The 20,723-nt window shown below is 32.2% G+C and overlaps 1 protein-coding gene across 5 annotated transcripts; it reads right to left on the bottom strand.

Moving 5' to 3' along the window:
- Positions 1–618: 618 nt before the first annotated feature.
- Positions 619–20,717, bottom strand: LOC126830764 (magnesium transporter NIPA2). Of its 5 annotated transcripts, none has more exons than XM_050561166.2 (8): positions 20,550–20,717; positions 15,000–15,152; positions 9,104–9,154; positions 8,285–8,489; positions 7,211–7,267; positions 6,903–6,993; positions 4,819–4,979; positions 619–4,032 (listed from the first exon to the last, which is right to left on the bottom strand). In XM_050561166.2, the coding sequence occupies exons 1-8, from the start codon at positions 20,550–20,552 to the stop codon at positions 3,392–3,394; spliced, it is 1,362 nt and encodes a 453-aa protein (XP_050417123.2). In that variant the 5' UTR covers positions 20,553–20,717; the 3' UTR covers positions 619–3,391. The 5 variants fall into 5 exon arrangements, with proteins under 5 accessions (XP_050417123.2, XP_050417125.2, XP_050417124.2 ...); XM_050561168.2 differs by lacking the exon at positions 20,550–20,717 and adding an exon at positions 17,222–17,373; XM_050561167.2 differs by lacking the exon at positions 9,104–9,154.
- Positions 20,718–20,723: the final 6 nt, after the last annotated feature.

The following is a 20,723-nucleotide window of genomic DNA, read 5'->3' as shown; positions in this document are numbered from 1 at the left end:
ATCGGTTTTAATTGGCCCAAACTAACTATAACGTAGGTAATTAATGTGGTATAAAGGGTAAATCGTTCAACCCCCAATATAAACTAAATGAAAATGGTGGCTGAGTAGGTAAGGCAATGACACACTAACCAGGAGGTCAAAGGTTTGATACTGCTGTGGGCGTGGTTACCCCTTTTCATTGATGGAGGACTAGTCATTCGGTTGGTACAGAAAATTGAGGTCCAGTATATGTATATATGTTGGCATGCATGTAAAAGAAAGAACCTTATCACATAAGAGTAGGCCATAGCACCACTGTCTGGTCAAGGTTTCCCTCATAGAACACTGCATAAATATATCTGTCTTCACTATCCAGGTTGGTGCAGGAAAGTTGGATGTTAAAAAAACCCTTAAAACCCCATTTATTTCATATCAAAATGTGGGCGTAAAATATATTTTCCTTCATGTTCTCACATAGAAGTGGAAGTAAGTATAAATAGTATGCATACCCTGCACTACATGCAATGCAACCATTATTATATATTCAGTAGTTATTGAATTCAGTAAACAATTTATATTTGCATTTCAACAGTATAATTCAATATATATTCCAGTAACATTATTATTATTATTACAACAATGTCAAAAATATATTTACATAACATCCTCAATAATAAATTACATGTAACATACAGTAATATTAAAATAACCATAATACATGCAATAATAAATGGCATAAAGGCTTCTAGTGACCATCACTAACAATAAAAACAATTACCTATTTACATTATTACAATAATCATTCAAGTATATACATGGGGATGACTTTAGATTGGCAAACAACAGAGAGAGAGAGAAATGGGGTTTAACGTCCAATCGAAACAAACTAAGTCATTTCGGGACTAACACATGGTTCAATTCAATTTCAATAATTCGCTTGCGCGTAGGGGTCTTTAGCAGTGGGAGGAAACTGGAGGACCCAGAGAAAACCCACGAGGTTGGACAGGCAACCCTACTCCTCATCATGTACAACTACAGAAATCGAAACCTCGCCAGTTGACTCGATGACAGACCTTATGATACAGCACGCACACGCTAACCATTTGGCCATCCAACCCCCTGGCAAACTAGAGACATTGATTGATTGCAAGGTACATGTTTTGATGAATATGAAGGTAATGATGAGGTGATAAAACATATGATTGTATACTGCTATTATAAAGTTAAAGGATGTATGGCTCTATTCTTTGGAACCTTAAAATAGACGAATATGTGTCTTAAAGCACATATTAATGCAATATGAATGGATATAAAGTGAGTTTTTAACAATTTCATTGTAATTTTCTAATCAATTATGTTCATTGAAATATGAGACAGTCCAAATTGACAACAGTTACCTGCTTAGTTCATTCTACACCTTTTATTATTATTTTGTCGGTACTAATTGACTTCTAGGATGTTTGTCTCTGTTCATTGTAAATTACGCCCAAAACCGTAGAATACACGACTTGTGTACTGATTTTAACATGTTCAATATATTTTAATATTGGATATTAGGATCCCATATTTTCACGGCAAGATAACAAAATCAATATAATCTTTGAATGGCATTTAGTGATTGAACATAATATAACACAGTTCTATATTGATTGAAATGGAGGAGTTATCGTTCCTAATTAGTGTTTAAATTTCAAATATTATGAATACTACTGAGTTTAGGTACCAATATATTAGGCTATACAATATTCTGTTCTCAGACAAACCTTCGCAAAAATCAGATGGAAGATGGAGGTTTTTATTTTTGTTTTAATGGATCACGTGGCTAATTGACTTATCACAAACATTGCATTTCAAGGTTCTACATTTATCTCCTCTTGTTTATAGTATGATTATCCAGTATTATTTATGATTGTCAATAACTTTTACAGGGTTGCGTACTTGATAACTGAGAATACCAAACACTTCCTGTTTCATTTATTTTTTTTATAGTTAGTTCCAATAAACATGGAAAATATGAGGATCTTTTTAAGTGATGTAGGAGTATCTGAGAATCAAAATAAAAAATATCCATGGCAAGAGTGGACAAATGTAAATATTTCTAATTTAAATAACACTGATTCTACTGCTGAACAAACATTTTATTGATCACAACAGTATATACGTCACTCTGAATTAAAACAAAAAGAAATCTGATCAAATATCTTGTTTTGATTAGTAATGTGACAAATGTGAACTGACATATACAAAATTTAAAACCATACTCTAAGTTTCATCACTCTCACTCAATTAAAATAGAGTTCCAAAATTGTTTATTTCTGTTCAGCCTTAATGGAAAATGCTCATCAAGGAATTCACCGAATACATGTAAACACCTACACTAAGTTATTGTGTCTCAAAAAGTGGGACAGAGCGAGAAGGCAAAACTCATGTTAACAGTCAATTTTCTTCAAAAGGAGGGGTGACATGAGAAATATGTATATTCTCATCACACTACTGAGACATATTAGGAACCAATATGCGAAATAGTCACATGCTTTAAATCGGCATTGGATCAGTGAATATGGGTAGGATTTAAAAGATTTTGACATGTGAGTTACAAGGTTTTGGAAGCTCAACAATGATGGATAAAAAGTGTATTGTGCAACCTTAAACTAGAAACAGTCTGGTTAATTGTGACTATAGGATTAGAGCAAATTTTTACTACCAATCAGCTATCAGGGCATAATGATCTAGGGGACAGGGTGCAATGAATATACTTCAGATGTTAGGTCTAAATATTAAGGCCACCTGCAGATGTAAACATGGCTAGCGCTAACCATAACCTAGACCTTACCCTAACCCACAATCTCATCAACAATTACATTTACTAACCCTATTTACATCTTGTGACCTTGACGAAATCTGCGGGTGGCCTTAATATTTAGACCTGACCTCACTGATCCACTATAACTATGCATCCAATGGATTTCATCGCTTAAATGAGGTAATGTTTTATGTTCCAATTTATCACAATATTTGCTCACAATGTCCGAGTACCAAAAGTTCCTACATTGCAAGCCTGGAAATAAGGCACCTGTCACAGATTTTGCCAGGCTTAAATTCAAGCAATGTCAGACACAAACCCCTTTGTGTCTGTTACTTTGTTCGGCACTGATTTTTCCTTTTTTTTGTGTTTTTATTGATATTATTCATACATGTTCTGAACAGGTCCTAGTTCGGTAGTGTTTGACATAACGTCAGCTAAAACCATTATTTCCCTTTATTTTCCCTTTATTAAAACAGTAACAAATCCAGTCACTAAATGTGTTTTATAATCAACATACACACATATTTTTGGTCAATAAATACACATAGTATAAGTTATCAGGAACCTCACCACAACATTATCCAACCCTGAAGGTGTATCATCAGTTTAAAATATGATATGATTTTGATTATGATCATCTGTAAAATTATCGTCATCATATTCTGTCACTTGTGTAAGGACATCGTCCTCGATTAAACGCTCTCTATCCAAGGCTGCGCTAATATCACCATTAGAATTCGAGTTATTTTGATCCTTACGTAGACTGGGTAAATTGGCCAATGAAATATCCAAGTCTTTAAAAGCGTTTAACAAAAATATTCCTGCAATAATGGTGAAAAATCCACACAAGTCACCAACAATATCCATAGCAGGCATATTGTAGAATTCTTTGAACAAAATAAGCGATGCTGCTATTACGGCCGAAGTAAAAAACACATAATATATGGGTGTTACAATGGCTGTGTTAAAAGTGTCTAATGCACGATTTAGGTAATTTAACTGAACTAAAATACACGCCACAACAATTATAAGTAAAATATAAGTTAAAGGGTTCGTGAACTCGTTCCTTCCGTTAAATGTTTCTTTAATGGCTACACCAAGACCTTTACAACCCATGACGGTGAAGGATCCAAGGACGGAACATATACTGATGTAGATTAACATATTCTGACTACCATATCTCGGCGCGAAGTAACACATTAGAATAAAAGCTGATAACACAACTAACACGGCAAACACAATAAAAACTGAAAAGATAAAAAAAGAAAATTATATGTATATATTAAAGATAATTTTAGTGAGATTATTTAGATCATTCTTCTGACTGAAAAAATGAGATAGTGATAAATCAACCCGTAATAAATGAAATAAGAATAGTTTTAACCATTAACGAGGCAAGTATTTTGATACAGCATCGATATCAAAGATAACATATGAGGGGTAAGTAAAAATCAATGACAATACAATATATGAGAATAACAAGAGCCCAGATGGTTTGAGTTTGGGTTAGTCTATCACTATAATAATTTCTTTGTCAATGAGAAAACGTCTACATTTTCCTATTATCTATTTTAAACACAATTGCATAGGTACCTAAAAGGTAACATTTCTATGACTTAAGAGTACGCCCAGCAGCAGCAAAGTTGTCTGTGCTAGCTGTAAAATTATTGTTAACAAATTGTGTAAATTAAAATCAGACATTAATGAAAATTGATGAGTTCTTCCTTATACCTCAATGAACAATCCCAGCAAGTTTTAAAAACTTAATTTTGAGAAAGGGGTGGGGGAAAACACACCTATCCCTTAAAACAGTACCAGAGGCTGAACAGGCTGGTAGGTATTTATTTTTCTACATATTTTGTTGTCATCCAGAAATTCTATTAAAACCCCTTGATATATATATCTAAGTCAAAGTGTAGTTTTAATCTACTATGGCCACGCTTATTCAGATTTCTTCAGATCAATTCTGAAGAATGAAAAATTCAACCCTTGTAAATCGCACTTATAACAGAAAAAAGAAATAGCAGAATTACCCGGATCTTTTATTTTATCCAGTAAATGTTCCATATCTCTTACTTCCTGTTCTTTTGGTGAATGTATAACCATAACCGTGGATCCTAATATACATAATAGACATCCAACTTTACCACATAGATTTAATCTTTCTTTTAACTTCCACGATGCTAATACAGCACTGAAATATATTATAAACAAAATCATACATTGATCCACAGTAATACACACTGAAATACACACATTATCTCTCTACTTTCATTTTGTTTGTAAATAGACTATTGGTAGTTTGTTTCATTCTCTGTGTATCAAGTATGTTTATATTAAAGGTCTATAATTAAATTATGACCCAAGCGTTTATTTCCATATAAACTTTATTGATCATGACTTGAATTGGCCTGTAGATTGTAAATCTTCATAGAGTCATTATTCTATATTGATTATTGATAGCACTGACATATAAAACCATTTTATGACTTAAATTTATAGCAGTCAAGTATTAAATATCAGGTTTTATCTCTAATGTATTACTACTGCGTGCTTGAAAACATGTAAATCTATGTAAAAGGATATGTTGCAAGCTGTATTATTTATGTTAGTAACCTGAATATTATAGAGAAAGATGTTAACACAGTCTAACACAACCAGATATTATATAATCTAATAATAATACATCTTTAAATTTTATGTATATTCAAATTATTCTTTTAGTTCAAATTTACATTATTCTAAAGTTCAAATGAATTTAAATTCAACTAAAAGGTTCAAAAGTTGTTAATTTTTTTTTATTTATACAAAAGGTACTCCACAATTATGCTACACATTTTGAAAGAACTAATGAAACCTCTGAATATAAAGTCATGGGTATGCTCACTATAACTTTTAAACTATCCCTATTTTTCAATTTGTTAGAAAAATAAATGTTCATTGGAATATGGCCTTAGAATATATGGCAGTTTTTCTTACACATGGTGTACTTGTATATTGGATTTTTATTGATAATCTACTTGTATATTGGATATTTATTAATGGATATTTATTGATATCTCCTTGTATATTGGATATTTATTGATAATCTACTTGTATATTTATTGATAATCTACTTGTATATTGGATATTTATTGATAATCTACTTGGATATTTATTGATAATCTACTTGCATATTGGATATTTATTGATAATCTACTTGGATATTTATTGATAATCTACTTGTATATTGGATATTTATTGATAATCTACTTGTATATTGGATATTTATTGATATCTACTTGTATATTGGATATTGATTGATGTTGTACTTGTATATTGGACATGAGCCTTGCAAAATAAACTGTTTAATATTGTAGCCATAGTACATGTATATACAATTCATTTGATATCAGTTGGGCCGAAGTTCCACAATATGGCTGACTGTACCAGTGATTTGTGCAGGTCACCCTTATTGTTTATAAGTAATGAACATATTCTGTGATTGAGACTGGATAATGAGATCCATGTCAATTTCAGAATCCATAGATTAATACATCCAGCCATTGAACCGATAATACATAAATTATACCAGGACTAGAAGTATTGAACTGTCCTAGTATTGTGAGAATAATAACATATCAATATTCTTGTTATTTCATAAACAGCTGTGGTGACAACCACATATATCTATTTATATTTTATAAACAGAAATCTTAAAACTTCTAAATTACAATATTCAAACAAATATCCAATATATATCTAGATGGCCAATATTTACTTCTAATCTTTATTTTGTGTAAGCTATTGTAAATCACAGAATAGTAAATTTGAAAAATATGGGAGGTTTGGTGGCCGATTGATCATATGTGTACATTTTAGATCATGAGGTCTGTCATTGAGTCAAGCAGCATAGTTTCAATCCACACTTGTACGTGACAAAGAGAAGGGTCACCTGTCCAACCATGTGGGTTTTCATGTCCGGGACCTCTGGTTTCTCTCCACTCCAAAAGACCCCCACTTGCAAGTGAATTGTTAAAAGAAAACTGTACTATACATTAGTCCTGAATTAATCCAGTTTGTGTTGAGTGACATTTTAACTTGTCATGTTTTCTTTGAGAGATATATATACACTAACCTTATAATAACACTTAAAGCACCTAGAGGTGTTACTAGTGTTGCTGGTGCAAATGCATAGGCTGCAAAATTCATAAATTCCCCTGATGTCACTGTAATGAGAAAACAGTTAAGTGTTAAAATAATCAATGAAATAAAGCTAGTGGGTTAATTTCTCTATGCTATATGCTGTAAATAGATTTATATTAGTGATAACAGAAAAAAAGGTTTGTCCAGTCAGTCTTCTAAAAAGATGTAAAGATGTGGGTATGGAGTCTATGGAGGCTTAAAAGATTCCCAATTTTACATAAAATATACTGCAGAACTTACTCAATATCATTCCAGCCCACCATAACCATTCTTTTAAATAACCATAGCCACCTTGCCCTGTAATAATGATAGAAATAAAAATATTTTAAAATATAACATAAATAATAACTGAGTCATAAGATATTTATGTTCAATTGGCCCAACCTTTCATCTGGCAAATGAACAGATGCTTTGGCAAGAATGATTTTAACCAATGAAAAATCATGTACTGGCATATAAATGAAGAGAGGGGAGGGGAGGAGAGAGAGCGAGAGAGAGTTAGTTTAAGACCACTGACACAAACTTGGTCATTTTTCCTTGTCACATACAAGTGGGGAATCAAAACCACGCCACTTCGACTCTAAAATGACAGACCTTATAATCTAATGTTAATCCATTTGGCCCCACTATAAATGAAGGCGATAGAAGCTTGTCTGTAGCAGACATTAAGCAATATGAATGAATGCTCTGACTTGAATGTAAATGTCTCTGATCATGAAGTGTAGTCCAACAAAATTAAAACAAGAATGAAAATGTAATAAAGATAAAATTAAAATAAGACTGTGATCTTCAGAAGAATTAAATATTTTCTAAACCGTTTGAAATTTTGGACTCTCTATGATGAAAATAGTGATAGTTGAAGGCTAGGAATGATTCAGGTCTATTTTTCACCTGATTTATGTTTTTAAAACTTTTACTCAGATTTCCGACCAAAACACTTGACATTTTATATTATATATTATTCACCTTTTCCAAGACGTATCTAGGACTTGTTTCTTTTTTATTATTTGTGTCGAAAACAATACTACTTATCTATTCACGAAAAATTATAAATTTTGCTTGGTAGTACTAGGCCTTTTGTTTTGCACACATCTTTGGATAGGTAAGTCAAAGAAAGATCTGGGTTGTATTATTGGATAATTTGATAATTATGCTTTAAGGAACAGGATCTACAAGAAAACTCAAAAACCCAATAACCTTTGAAGGGTCAGACCATCACAATTACCATTAAAATAGCTAGGGAAAGTATTAAGACAATTCAGATTCAAAAGAATTGTAATAAAAATGGATGTTAATTTTCATACTATTATTTACCTGCTCTGGCTGTCTGTTTTTTAGCCAATCGTAATAATCCCAATTTCTTAAAAATAAAACTCGACCCAATAAATAAACTGGACGAAATGGCCAACATAAGACCAATAATGAAGTCTTGCTGACTTCTTCCTGCATCTGGTGTCATGATGCTGCTAGTGCTTTGATTACTACAGTTTGAAGAACAGTTACCACTTATTATTATTCCCTGAAAAAAAAAAAGTAAAATGGTGACAAAAATTTCAAAATGATGACAAGTTCACAAAGTTTACTGAAAAGGTGTAAATATAGCCATCATATTTGAGATGTTGGCATGTAACTGTTATTATTCATAAAAATCCTGATTGCCAGAGATATTTGGAATTAGAATTTTTAATGTACGGTATGTTTTATTTTTTTTGCAGTTAACAGTTGATAATCTCTTTATCAAGATTTGATTTGGGCCTTTAAATTTTTTTTTTTCATTTTCTGTTTTCAATTGTACTCAAATTTATAAAGTTGAAAAGTAGCATGCAAATTAAACTCTTTCTTTTTATATATTAAAGGCTTACACAATTAAAAGGATAGGTTTAATACCTTAAATGCAATTAAATGAATAGGTTCAATACGATAAAATATATGAACTTGAAAGAAGAGAACAAAATAATTCAAAGCAGGTACATTCAACACTGACATAAAAAATCATATCTGTAACATCAACTGTGTGTAGGGAGTGAATAAAAAAACAATCATAAATTATATGTGCTTTCATGAAAATTGCATAGGTGAACAGAATTGAAGAAAAGTGCCAACATTCAACAATGAAAGGACTATAAATCTAACCTGATTGAAGATAACAATATTATTATTCCTCTCTCTTATTAAGTTTGGATGCTGAATTAAAGAAATCAACGTCAATATTAACCGACAGATTTAGTGAGAAAGATCATCACAGTATAATGTGAATTCTTACATAGAGATAATTTCCAGATGAAAATCACGTTTTAACTGGTATTGAAAGATGAATGGAATACCGAATTGCTACACAGCTAGTTACCACATAAACAAATCACCTTATTTTGTCCATTCAATGTAATCAAAGTGAAGATAATTTTAGCTGGACCAAATGAGATACCGGTACACGCCTACAAAATCAACATGTCATAAGACCAGAACTACCATAACTCCAGAAAAAGGCTTTTCTCAGAGAATTAAAAATTATAAATAAATCATCAATGATTAATTAATGTCAAAGGTAATTATGTAATGAAACAAAAATAAACTGATCAAAGGTAATTAAATTATTTGTCACTGTATAAGCTTACGTTCTACTTGTAAACTTGTAAGTCAAAGCAGGTATAAAGATTATCCAATTAAAAGCTTATCAATTAGATTAAAAACTGTTTGTATGAGTCATTGTTAATTTGACTCATGTCCCGTGATCTATTTCTAAAACACCCACATATATGTATATCTTGAAGAACTGCTCAAACTACAACTTTAGTTTATTTAACTAAATTACCTGTCGTGTTAAGTTTATAATCCTCATGGTAACATCAGTGTGTTATATGTATTTGTAGACTTATATGGATATACATAGAATAGATTTCATTGCCTATATGTAGGTTAATGCTATTGATTGATTAAAATTGATCTGGATAAAAAAGACAGATTTAAAGGATCTGTACCGGATATATTTTAATGCAAACCTTGAATTACATGTATCTGAACTCTGAAGCTCTGGTTAAACTGTTTCAAAAAAATAAAAACATGCGGTCGGCAATAAGTCACCAAATTTTAGTGTCTGGATAACTCTTTCTACATACCTGTAGAAGTTCTAACAGTAGGTGTTTGTCACGATTATCAAGGTAATGATTCTCATATTAGTCAAGAACAAAATCCCTTTAATATGTTACACAACCCTGTTTAGCAAATCTAGTGAATTTTTTTGAGTAACTCAACATTTTGATCAGAAATTTTCATACATATTTGATACCCTTAAAAGTCACATTTTTGTCATTTGATTAACATACTTTAAAATAAGTTTTTGTTTATGGTATCATGTGATATCTGGGACAGCCTCTTTAAGTTATATTGAAAAGTAACAGAGTGTAAAATCTTGTCAACACAATACTAACAACACAATTCAATTTTTTTACAATTTTGTCATTTCTGCATATTATTCACAAAACTTTACATGTAGGCTATCCATAAACAATTCTTCTCAGCCCATGACATAAAGTAATATTGAATGCAAGGTAAAATATATTAACAGTACAGAGGTTTCAAAATAAAATAGCTATTAAGTATTAAAGGAAGGCAGATAAAATACTAAATACAGGGCATACTTAAAAAATAATGCTTCAGTACTGGAGTTAGATGAAGAGAGGCCCCTCCCAATCCTCACATGCAACAATTGTTTAAGATTACACAGTGCGTGTTAGAAAGGCTTATGACAGTGTCAAAAATACTATACACTTTGGTGGGAGGACCTTGACTTAACAATCATATTAATCAGGGGCATGCAAGAAGTTAATCAACAAGTAACAAACACTGTAAATCAGGAGAAGATCTGACAAATTCTAACAAACCCTGTAGCAATATATAAAGTACTGGCAAGGTTCTAGATACCAACCAATACTGTAACACATATACTTGGGGAAAATAAAAGATCTGTACAAAAACTCAGTACACAATATATAGCCACTTCCAAATTTGTGCGCAGTAAAATTTAAAAGATTGGATATAAGTCCTGACAACTAAAAAAAAACACTGTCCCTAGACAACTTTAACCCTTTGCTACTGGTAACCAGCTTACTGAGCCTATTTCCATAATGCTGTAATATAATTTGACCTAGTAACCTTGTCCTACAGTATGATGATCTGGTGACTTGGACCTACCTAATGACAATTCGCTTCTGGTCATTGTGATCTCCTTTTTACTGTGGTACTTGATACTCTAGACTTAAAATGGAACTGGTCCCAGGTTCCACAGAAAGTTTGTGTGATGACCTGGTCTCAATAATTTAACATTTGCTAGGTTTAACGTCCTACTTTATCTGCACCATCTGGGGTAATGAAGACAGATCTCTATGGATACCAACCATTACATTTCTGACTGTGTAACATCAACATAATAACATAAAATCTAATACCAGCATATTTTAAACTCTAAATTAACTAATCAATTAAACAAGACATTTAATCGTTTTAATTAATCAACAGGTGTGTGTTAAATGAAGATATCAATCACAGATGATATGAAATATTACCTGTAGCAATAGCAGTTGATAGTGGTTATGATATATTATAACAAACTGATCTAATGATACATCTACATCTGGTAATATCACCAACAACAATATACATAAACAATATTAGTTTTTGGGGATTAAAGGACAATATTGGTGTCAGTCATTATCACATATATGATAGAACTTGTTAAACACGTTCTGAATATAATTTCAACACCGATCATTACTACGATAGATGTGTTATGAAGTTTTTAACAATCGGAAGTGATGAATGCAAACACAAGTTATTCCTCTATATAACTGAATGAAGTGACAAGTGATAACAGATACACGGGTGAATTTATTCCGCCAAAGACCAAAAGTTGTTACACGAGACTATGAGAGGATATTTGACAATTCATCAAAAGAATCGACTGTCACTAGATAAGAGAACACGGGAAAAAAATAGAAAAGTCTGTGATTACCATGTTTTATTAAGTATAGAATGAATAAAAACAAGGGAATGTACCGACTATTTCTATTTTTCTCGTGTTCTCTTATCTAGTGACATTCAATTACTTTTTTGAATTGTCAGATATCCTCTCATAGTCTTGTGTAACAACTTTTGGTCTTCGAAGTAATTATTAGTGAGCAGAAATTTGTCTGTATCTGTTATTACTCGTCACTTCAGTCAGTTATATAGAGGAATAACTCATGTTTTCCTTTTGCATTCGTCACTTCCGATTGTTGAAACCTTCATAACGCATCTATCGAAATAATTATCTCTGTGTTAAAATTATATTTGGAACGTGTTTAACGAGTTCTATCACATATTCAGTTAACTGTAATGCTACTTTTACCTACTGTAAACCATAACATAAACACACTAAACATAGGATATTGTTTCTTTGTCAATCTTTTAGCCCCAACATGCTTAAACAAGCAGTTGCCATGCAACATTTGCCCGCATTTTGCAAGAGATGGACAGAGAATGAGGTAAAAAAAATAATGTGACATTTTGTACAATCAGAGACTTTCAGGGGCCATAATCCAGGAATTTAAAATCTGATATGCATGAATATCAACAGGAACCCAGATCTTTCGGTTATAAATATACATTTCAAGTTTCATTAAAATCGGATGAAAATTGTGACCTCTAGAGTGGTCAACAAGCTAAAAACATGGTTTTTCGTACAATCAGGGGCCATAATCCATGAAGTTACGGTCCGATACATGCCAATTTCGAAAGGAACCAAGATCTTTGGGAGATAAACCTATATTGAAAGTTTCATAAAGATTTTAAAAGAACCCATCTTATTATTCTTAATTAAACTAATAAATATAAATGTAAGACAACATGCAACTATGGTTAAATAATCGAATAATGCTTGTAGCCACTTCCTCAGCAATATTCATGAAGGGGTTACAATTAGTCACCTTCTTGAAACTGGTTGGTCCTTATAACATTTTGATTTAAATACAGTACAATTGACCATACATTATCCTTACTTCTTCAGGTGTAAAATAACATATACTGAACCATATACAAATATAACCATACCTGAGACATCTTCATTTAAACTTTTATCCCACGTTTAGATAAATTAAATCCATTTCTAGAACTACATAAAAAACAGTTAACATCCTTTCTGACACATATCTGTCATACAGCTACTTGTTGATGCAGTAGAACAACTTGATCAACCAGATAAAAACAACAAAAACAAAATACTCTTCCACTACTTGATCGGTGTTTAAAAATATCTGAATAAACAAGCTATCTTTAGCAACCTTGAATTGAAAATCAGTCGTCAATCGATTCATAAATGTTTCACATAGCTAAATAACTTCAATCAACTATCAAGAATAACAAGCACAAGGACACTCCAAATACCTGTGTATTATGAAATATTCATGAGTAAGGTATATATATACATGTATATAAGAGAGAACTGACCTATTTAATATGTATGGTGTTAAATGGACCCCACATTATAAATATATAACCCACAATATAAATACCTACACTCCTGGACATGTATTGTACCTAGTTTGTTATCAAACCGATAGACTAGAACAAGTATACTATGTAAGATATGGTTAACCAGTCAAGTGTATATAAGCCATGTGATATATAAATATGTCACAAGCTACATGTATCTCAAACCATGTTGGCAATAATAGCCACATGTGTATCTTTCAATTATATTTTTAGAACATTACGAACTAGTCACAGGTCACCATACATTGTAGGTTATGAACTTAAGTCACTTGGGGAGATGTATGTCATAATCTATTCGTCCTATTACATTAGTGCTGTATATAATGGACATGGATTCATATATATTTTACTGCATGATAAAAGCATATAATTATCAATTGGTTTTAAAGTCTTCTATTTTAGATTTCAACCACATTTTAAAAGTGATAAGTTTTCAGGATGGGATGAAAATGACATGAAACAGGACTTTCTCTTCCAACTTTGGAGTTGAACCCTGGATTGCCTGGCTGGTGAGTGACCTCCCTACTCACCAAGCCAGCATCCCTTCTGGAGGTGTGTGTTCTATTATCATATTTTTACTCATCTTACCACCCCTTTAAAATTAATTTACATACTACAATGTTTTATAAGATGACTTATCTATTTGAGGTGGGGTGGGGTGGGGGGACCCTGACCAAGCACCTCTTTCAAAATTCATGTACATTTACGTACCCTCGTTGTTCGAAGATATATCTTATTGCATGCTGATAAAATTTGATACCAAATAACATATGCTTCAATTATAAAAGCTGACACAACACAAACAACAGCTGGTAATAAAAATAGGGTGCTAGACAACCACAGCAGTCCATAAGGTTTGTCACTCATTTTCTTTTGTTGGTAATGAATCATTGTAAGCATTTACAAGACGCTATAAACTGATTATCAGAAATAACTAAAATTTGATAATTGGCTTCTGGTTCTTCCTGATAACATTTCCATTTTAAGTTACCAGAAAATGTTGGAAACCAACAAGGTTCTTTATATGTAAATGAAACAAAATAAAATGGGGTTTAACGTCCTACTGTTCTGCTCCGACTGGGCTAATGAAGATGGGCGTACACAATACAGTGTATTATAAGGGAAATTTTACGCTATAGCCTAATCTTATATCAAATTACAACAGCCAAGGGTTGTTTTTACCTTTATGCCAATGTTTTCTGTCCCATCCGACTGTCTAGACAACTGTCCTTGCCAGGCCCTCTGGCACCACTGACAATGGGGAAACATGCTGGAAATCCTCAACAACTTTCTTGGTTAACACGTATAGCGAACCTCCAGGCTAGCTAGCCTGCGTCTTACTCCCTGGGTTATATAGCAGTATGTTCCAATATGTGCTTCCATTATTGAGCAAAATAGAACTGTCTTTACAATCAGTCAAAGTGGACTCAAAGACTGGGCCTTTAATTTCACCTCCCCCCCCACCTTAATACTGGTATATATAAATATATATAACAAAACCAACCTGATCTGTAGAATAATGAAGACTTGTATTAGTTGCCAGTTGATTTACAAGTCCTATACTGTGATTTAACGAAGGACTCGTCATTTTGAAATAAATTATGTACAGAATCACAGAAAGCCCAATTAAGCCAAGCAAACACAGATGTAACAGCTTCTGAAAATACAAAAATAATATTTATGAAAATCTAAAAAATGAAAGTAAAAGAATAATGTTAACATCTCATCAACACTTTACATACATTCTTACGAGACCAACAAGGGTTTTTTTTTGTTTTTTTCAAAGATGAGAGAGACCAGTGTCAACTCAATTCAAACTATGTCTATCACAATACGAAGCTATCGATAACTATCTACTAACTTATGAAACAAAAATTGTATTAAATCTGTTAATCTATTGAATAAATATATAGTATTATTTGTACACCAATAACTATAATATAGCACTATTTGTTTATCAATAACTACACACCAATCACACGAATTCTATATATTGAGAACTAAATTAGTCACTACTCATAACTCACACAAACTATCAAGATTTTCTATTGGCTGAATATAAGCTGAATATGAACTGATCCAATATAAAATAATATTTTGTTATTATTAAGAATAAATTTGACAATGTCAGCTGCTACATAATGTATTCTAATGGTGTGAACCATACATACATATGAAGACATTTTATTGTAATTTATATTTTACAATCAGTAGAAGTTTATACACCAGTAACAATTCTATGGAATTACTGAGTACCTGAATACAGATATTAATAGTTGGCTGTGTCTAAAGCACCATACCAGGGACTGCACCTACACCTGAAACTTGTTCCCAGGATCACTGTGTCCAAAGTATGTTCAACACAATGTATGGTGCATATTCTGTATTAAACGTTTTGTTGCTTTACAAACACTGTTTAACGCAAAATATATTAACTAAAACATGAGGGAAGTCCATGCCTCTTGCAATGTACAATATAACAGATGATACATTGACAAGGTGGTCAGTAGGTCGGTTACTAAGAAATTTGCGTACCAACGATGTAAAGATACCTTGAATTTAATTATTTAACACATTTCTGATCCATATTTTAATTGTGATTTTACAAGTATGTAACTTTTCTTCAATTCATATACAGGTATTAAACATGAATATATTTTAACATTATTGTATTGATTGAATACACAGAGTGCTATGAAAGAAATTTTGATCGAATAAATATTATCTTCAAATATTGTACAGTTAATCAACTCATAATTCACACACTGATCAGTTAATTATGTATAGTTTTTATCTGATCAAATGCAATGACGGAAATACAAGTATATAAAAAAAAATCTCATTGTCATACCAGTATCTGCCTGAGAATACACTACACTTATCTTTTTAAAAGGTATAGACTTGACTATATTTTAAGGTTGAAATTGATTAATATTAAAATCGTTAAAATTGAACAAAGTAAGATGTTTTAGGGGAGATACACGTACACATCCAAGTCTGGATATTAGTCCTTCGACTTCTTTTTAGTTACTTTTATTCTTAACATTATCATAGCTTTTGTACTTGTCTCAAAAATGGCGATATTTAAAGCTCTTTCTAAAAATACGGTGTCTTGGACTAATTGGATTTATCTCATTTTACGGAGAGAAAATCATTGTTAGCCTACCTCGAAGATCATTCTTTATAACCCCTTACAAATATTCAGTCAGTAAGACGTTTGCTCGTTTACCAGGCAGTCCTGTGTCCGATCTCTGCTTTGGCTGAGAAAGTTCATCGGAATTTACTGGCGTGGTTCCCCCTTGTCAATGCTGTAGGACGGAGGGACATTGTATAGTTGTACGGATCAGACCAAAAAACGAGGTCCTGTGTATAAATTAATGTGCACGTAAAAAAAACCCTGACAGTTGGAATACGAAATAAGAGTAGACCGTAGCGCCGCTGTCAGGGAAAATTTCCCTCACAGTACACTGTATGGCGTATGCCCAGTAGCAGCAGAACAGTAGGACATTAACCCCATTTCAAGTCATTTCATTTCATTTTTATAAAAATTCAAATGTTAAAACAAAATAGTCAAGAGAAATAACTACTCAATGTTATTGTTAAAATTTTGGATTTAATATTTGTTCATGCATACAGTGTAATCAAAAATAAATTACACAACAAAAATCTTAGTACGAAAATAATAGTGGAACCTTACGCCTTTACATGTAATTAATTAAGACATACCTGTCAATCAAATGATAATATAGTCTATTAGGTTTAAATTGTTGTTGTGCGAAACAATTCCAGTATTAAATCCAATTTAAACTTTTACATTCTTGTTTACGTCAAACGCATATCAACGTCTGATTCTCACGAGACAAAACATTCAGAACATCTTAATACTTATAACACTCGTGGTCAATGTATATATTTATTATTATATGTAAATATCTCATCAGATTTCACAACAAATAATAATCACCAGTACTATCAATACCTGGTTTGTTTATGTGTTGTCAGTAACAACCCGTTTTGCAATGACCCACAAGAGAATTGTTAATTTTTCTATAGATTACTTGAGTCATGTGTCATGTGAGCTACGCTTCAAAGATCTATACAAAAATCAATCAAAAGATATTCAGGTTGGGAATAATAAATGTACCAACGATCCCTTGAAGACACTCGACTCTTTCATGGTCAAAAGAAGCACAATTTATTGATTGGTGTAGATGTACCAACTTAGAAAATAAAAATAACAAATGAAATCAAATGAAATGATATTTAATGATAAGTCAGCATCAAACAGGCTATATTATGCGAAATTTATGAGACAAACTAATTATTATCTCATACAATTTATCAATCTGTTTTACAGACCTAATGCGACATCTGTCTTTTATCTCTGTCCAAGATGACTGACCTTTAAAAGGTCAGACCGCTATAGTTCTAAGGGTGACGTCACATCACAATGTTTACCAACAAAGCAAGATGGCGTCGATAACGCCAAAAAAGAGTACTTCTGAGGCTTGTTTTTGTTGTTTTAAAACAAACACGAGCAGGTCAATCAGATTAGACGGTAAAAAATGTACTTCTGAACGAATTCAGATTAAACAAACAGAAAAAAACGTCAAATTGATGGTCACACGTGCGTTGTTTACATCGAACGTAGTAATATGAACAGGTACGGGCAGAATTATGTCGTTTTACCCATTTTACGCCTCCGCGTACTATTTTCTGTACCTATTTACACTAAATATGGAATATTTTTTATCAAGATATACTTCAAACACCCTTTATTTATTTTTCTAATACTAAAAAAAAATGTTTCAGAATTTAATTTGTCGAAAGAAAAAAGTTAATATTTTGTAGTCATTAAGTCGCATCGATGTCATCCTTATCAGTGATTGTAGCGGCCAAGCGAATATTCACTGCGGATCAATGTGACAATTTATATGCATAAATAAAAGAAAATTTTATAGTCTTGGTAAAAATTAAAAACAAATATGATATTCTTTTATGCATTTTTTGTCTTAATAATTTAAAAACATGTTTTAGAATTTAAGTGAATATGAAGGAATAATCAACTGCTCCTGATGCCATCACGATCAGTGATATTGGTAGTCATGTCAATATTTACTGTTGATCAGTTTGAGAGAATCTCATACAAATATTTTGTCTTTTGAAATTTATCAACACAGAGTAAAAAAAATCTGAGCCCTTTACCCATTTAAAGGAGGCAAGTCTTTAACTCAATATCATTCACAGTCTTCGACATTGCAAACAAGAAGAATTATTAGTCAATTTAAATCACCACTGATATTGTTATCTTACCGTGAAAAGATGGGCTTCTGATATCCACTATTCACGACAAAATGAAAATTTTAAAATTTGGTACACAAATCGCATGCTAGAATGTGTTCGAGCACCATATATAATAAAGCGATTCGATGAACGAGGCTAAACATACTCCACAGCAGAATGCTACCGGTGTAGACTGGAATAACCAGACGCCAAGAAGACTGCCAGTCAATTTGGACTCTTTGCAAATTTTGCCGCACATAATTGATTAGAAATAACAATAATTACAGAAACAATTGAATATAAATCAGTTTATATACACATGTACATTCATATTACATTATTATATTTGTTTTCATTTTTAGGTGCCAAAGAATAGGGATTTAGCTCCTTTAATCCCTACTCTGCCCAAAGTATGAACAAATCGAAATCCTCACCACCTTTTAGTTGAAATCCTATTAGCTGTTCCAAAGAGAAGACCAAACTTGTAAATGATTCTGCTGGACAGCCAAAAGGAGAGATTTGTAAAAATATTTAACTTGTAAATACAGATACGGTTTCTTCTCTCATGAATATAATAATTGTGCTTACCCATTATATATAATTTAGTCAATTGAATCTACAGGGTTGACAACAATATACAGAGAGAGAGAGAGAGAGAGAGAGAGAGAGAGAGAGAGGGGCTTTAACGTCCACTCCAAATAAACTAGGTAATTTCAGGATGGTTCAATTTTATTTCCATAATTTGTTTGCCTGTAGGAGTCTTAAATAGTGGAAGGAAACCGGGGGACCAGGGGAAAACCCATGAGGTTGGATAGGTGAACCTACACCTTATGACGCTGCCTGGGAAGTGAAACCACAACACTTGACTCAATGATAGATGTTATGTTGTCTAAACACTCCTATTTTTAGCTTTCGCGGATCTTGATAAATTGTTTCACTAATCTTTGGAATTTCTGGGGGCAAATATAATAGCACTGTATTCTTAAGATTCCGAAAAAAGGACCAAATAGGGTTTTTTTTTCAGTAAGTAGGAAGCATACTACATGTAAATATAGATTTATACTAATAAACAACTATTTTTCTAAGTCACTTTGATAAATACATGTACATATGTAAGGTACAGTATCAAACCGAGTACATATGACAAGATGATTATAAAGAGAGGGATGGGGTTTAACCTCCGCTTGACACAAACTAGGTCATTTTGAAACTAACATGGTACAATTTTATTTCATTAATTCAATTACGTAGGGGTCTTTAACATTGGAGGAAACCAGAGGACTTGAGAGAAGCCACGAGATTGGACGTGCTACTCCTTTTCACGTATATGTATAACTAGGGAATCTAAATTACGTTGACTGGCTCAATTACAATGACAAACCTAATGATCTGAAGCGGATACCTATTAGGCTACCCCTACAATATTAATGTAAAAACGCATACTGTATGAACTGCACTAGTATTTGTGGGCTACCGACTATCAATTTCAAATCAGATAAGACAATTTAATTAATCAAGGGCAATAACTCTGGAGTTATCAGAAATTGCTATGATTCTTCGTCTCACCGCAATAATAATGATGTATACATAACTAAGTTTATTTCTAAAACAGATCAGGCGATAAATATAGTCCCTAGAAGAGAGTAGGTCTAGTCTTTAGAAGGTAGCAAAAAAAAAACATAAAGAAGGTCACATCATCATTTGACATGCAGGGCTATCTGACAATGAATCATGAATCAAAATCACATTATTACGGTACTCTTTAACTTACCATCTTTGCAGTTGTTATGGGGAGCTCTATTAAAACAATAAACTATCATTTTGATGCAGTGTATAGATCAATAAATTAAGTGAGTAAAAGGCTATTTCTAAATGAAATTCATCATGAATTTTTGGATAATATCTGCTCCTTTGAGTCCTACAGAAATTCTTACAGGAATCATCA

Source organism: Patella vulgata, chromosome 8 (genome assembly GCF_932274485.2).
Source record: "Patella vulgata chromosome 8, xgPatVulg1.2, whole genome shotgun sequence".
NCBI classification, from domain to species: domain Eukaryota; kingdom Metazoa; phylum Mollusca; class Gastropoda; family Patellidae; genus Patella; species Patella vulgata.
The sequence above is the reverse complement of the archived record's forward strand: the minus strand, read 5'-3'. Positions and strand labels throughout refer to the sequence as shown.

What these genes read in the sequence shown, in the direction of transcription:
- LOC126830764 (XM_050561166.2), bottom strand. An exon ending in TTCATTATTCTACAGATCAG is followed by an intron (nt 9,155 to 14,999) that starts GTTGGTTTTGTT and finishes TCTTTAATTCAG; the next exon opens with CATCCAAACTTAATAAGAGA. An exon ending in GGATAAAATAAAAGATCCGG is followed by an intron (nt 4,033 to 4,818) that starts GTAATTCTGCTA and finishes TTATCTTTTCAG; the next exon opens with TTTTTATTGTGTTTGCCGTG.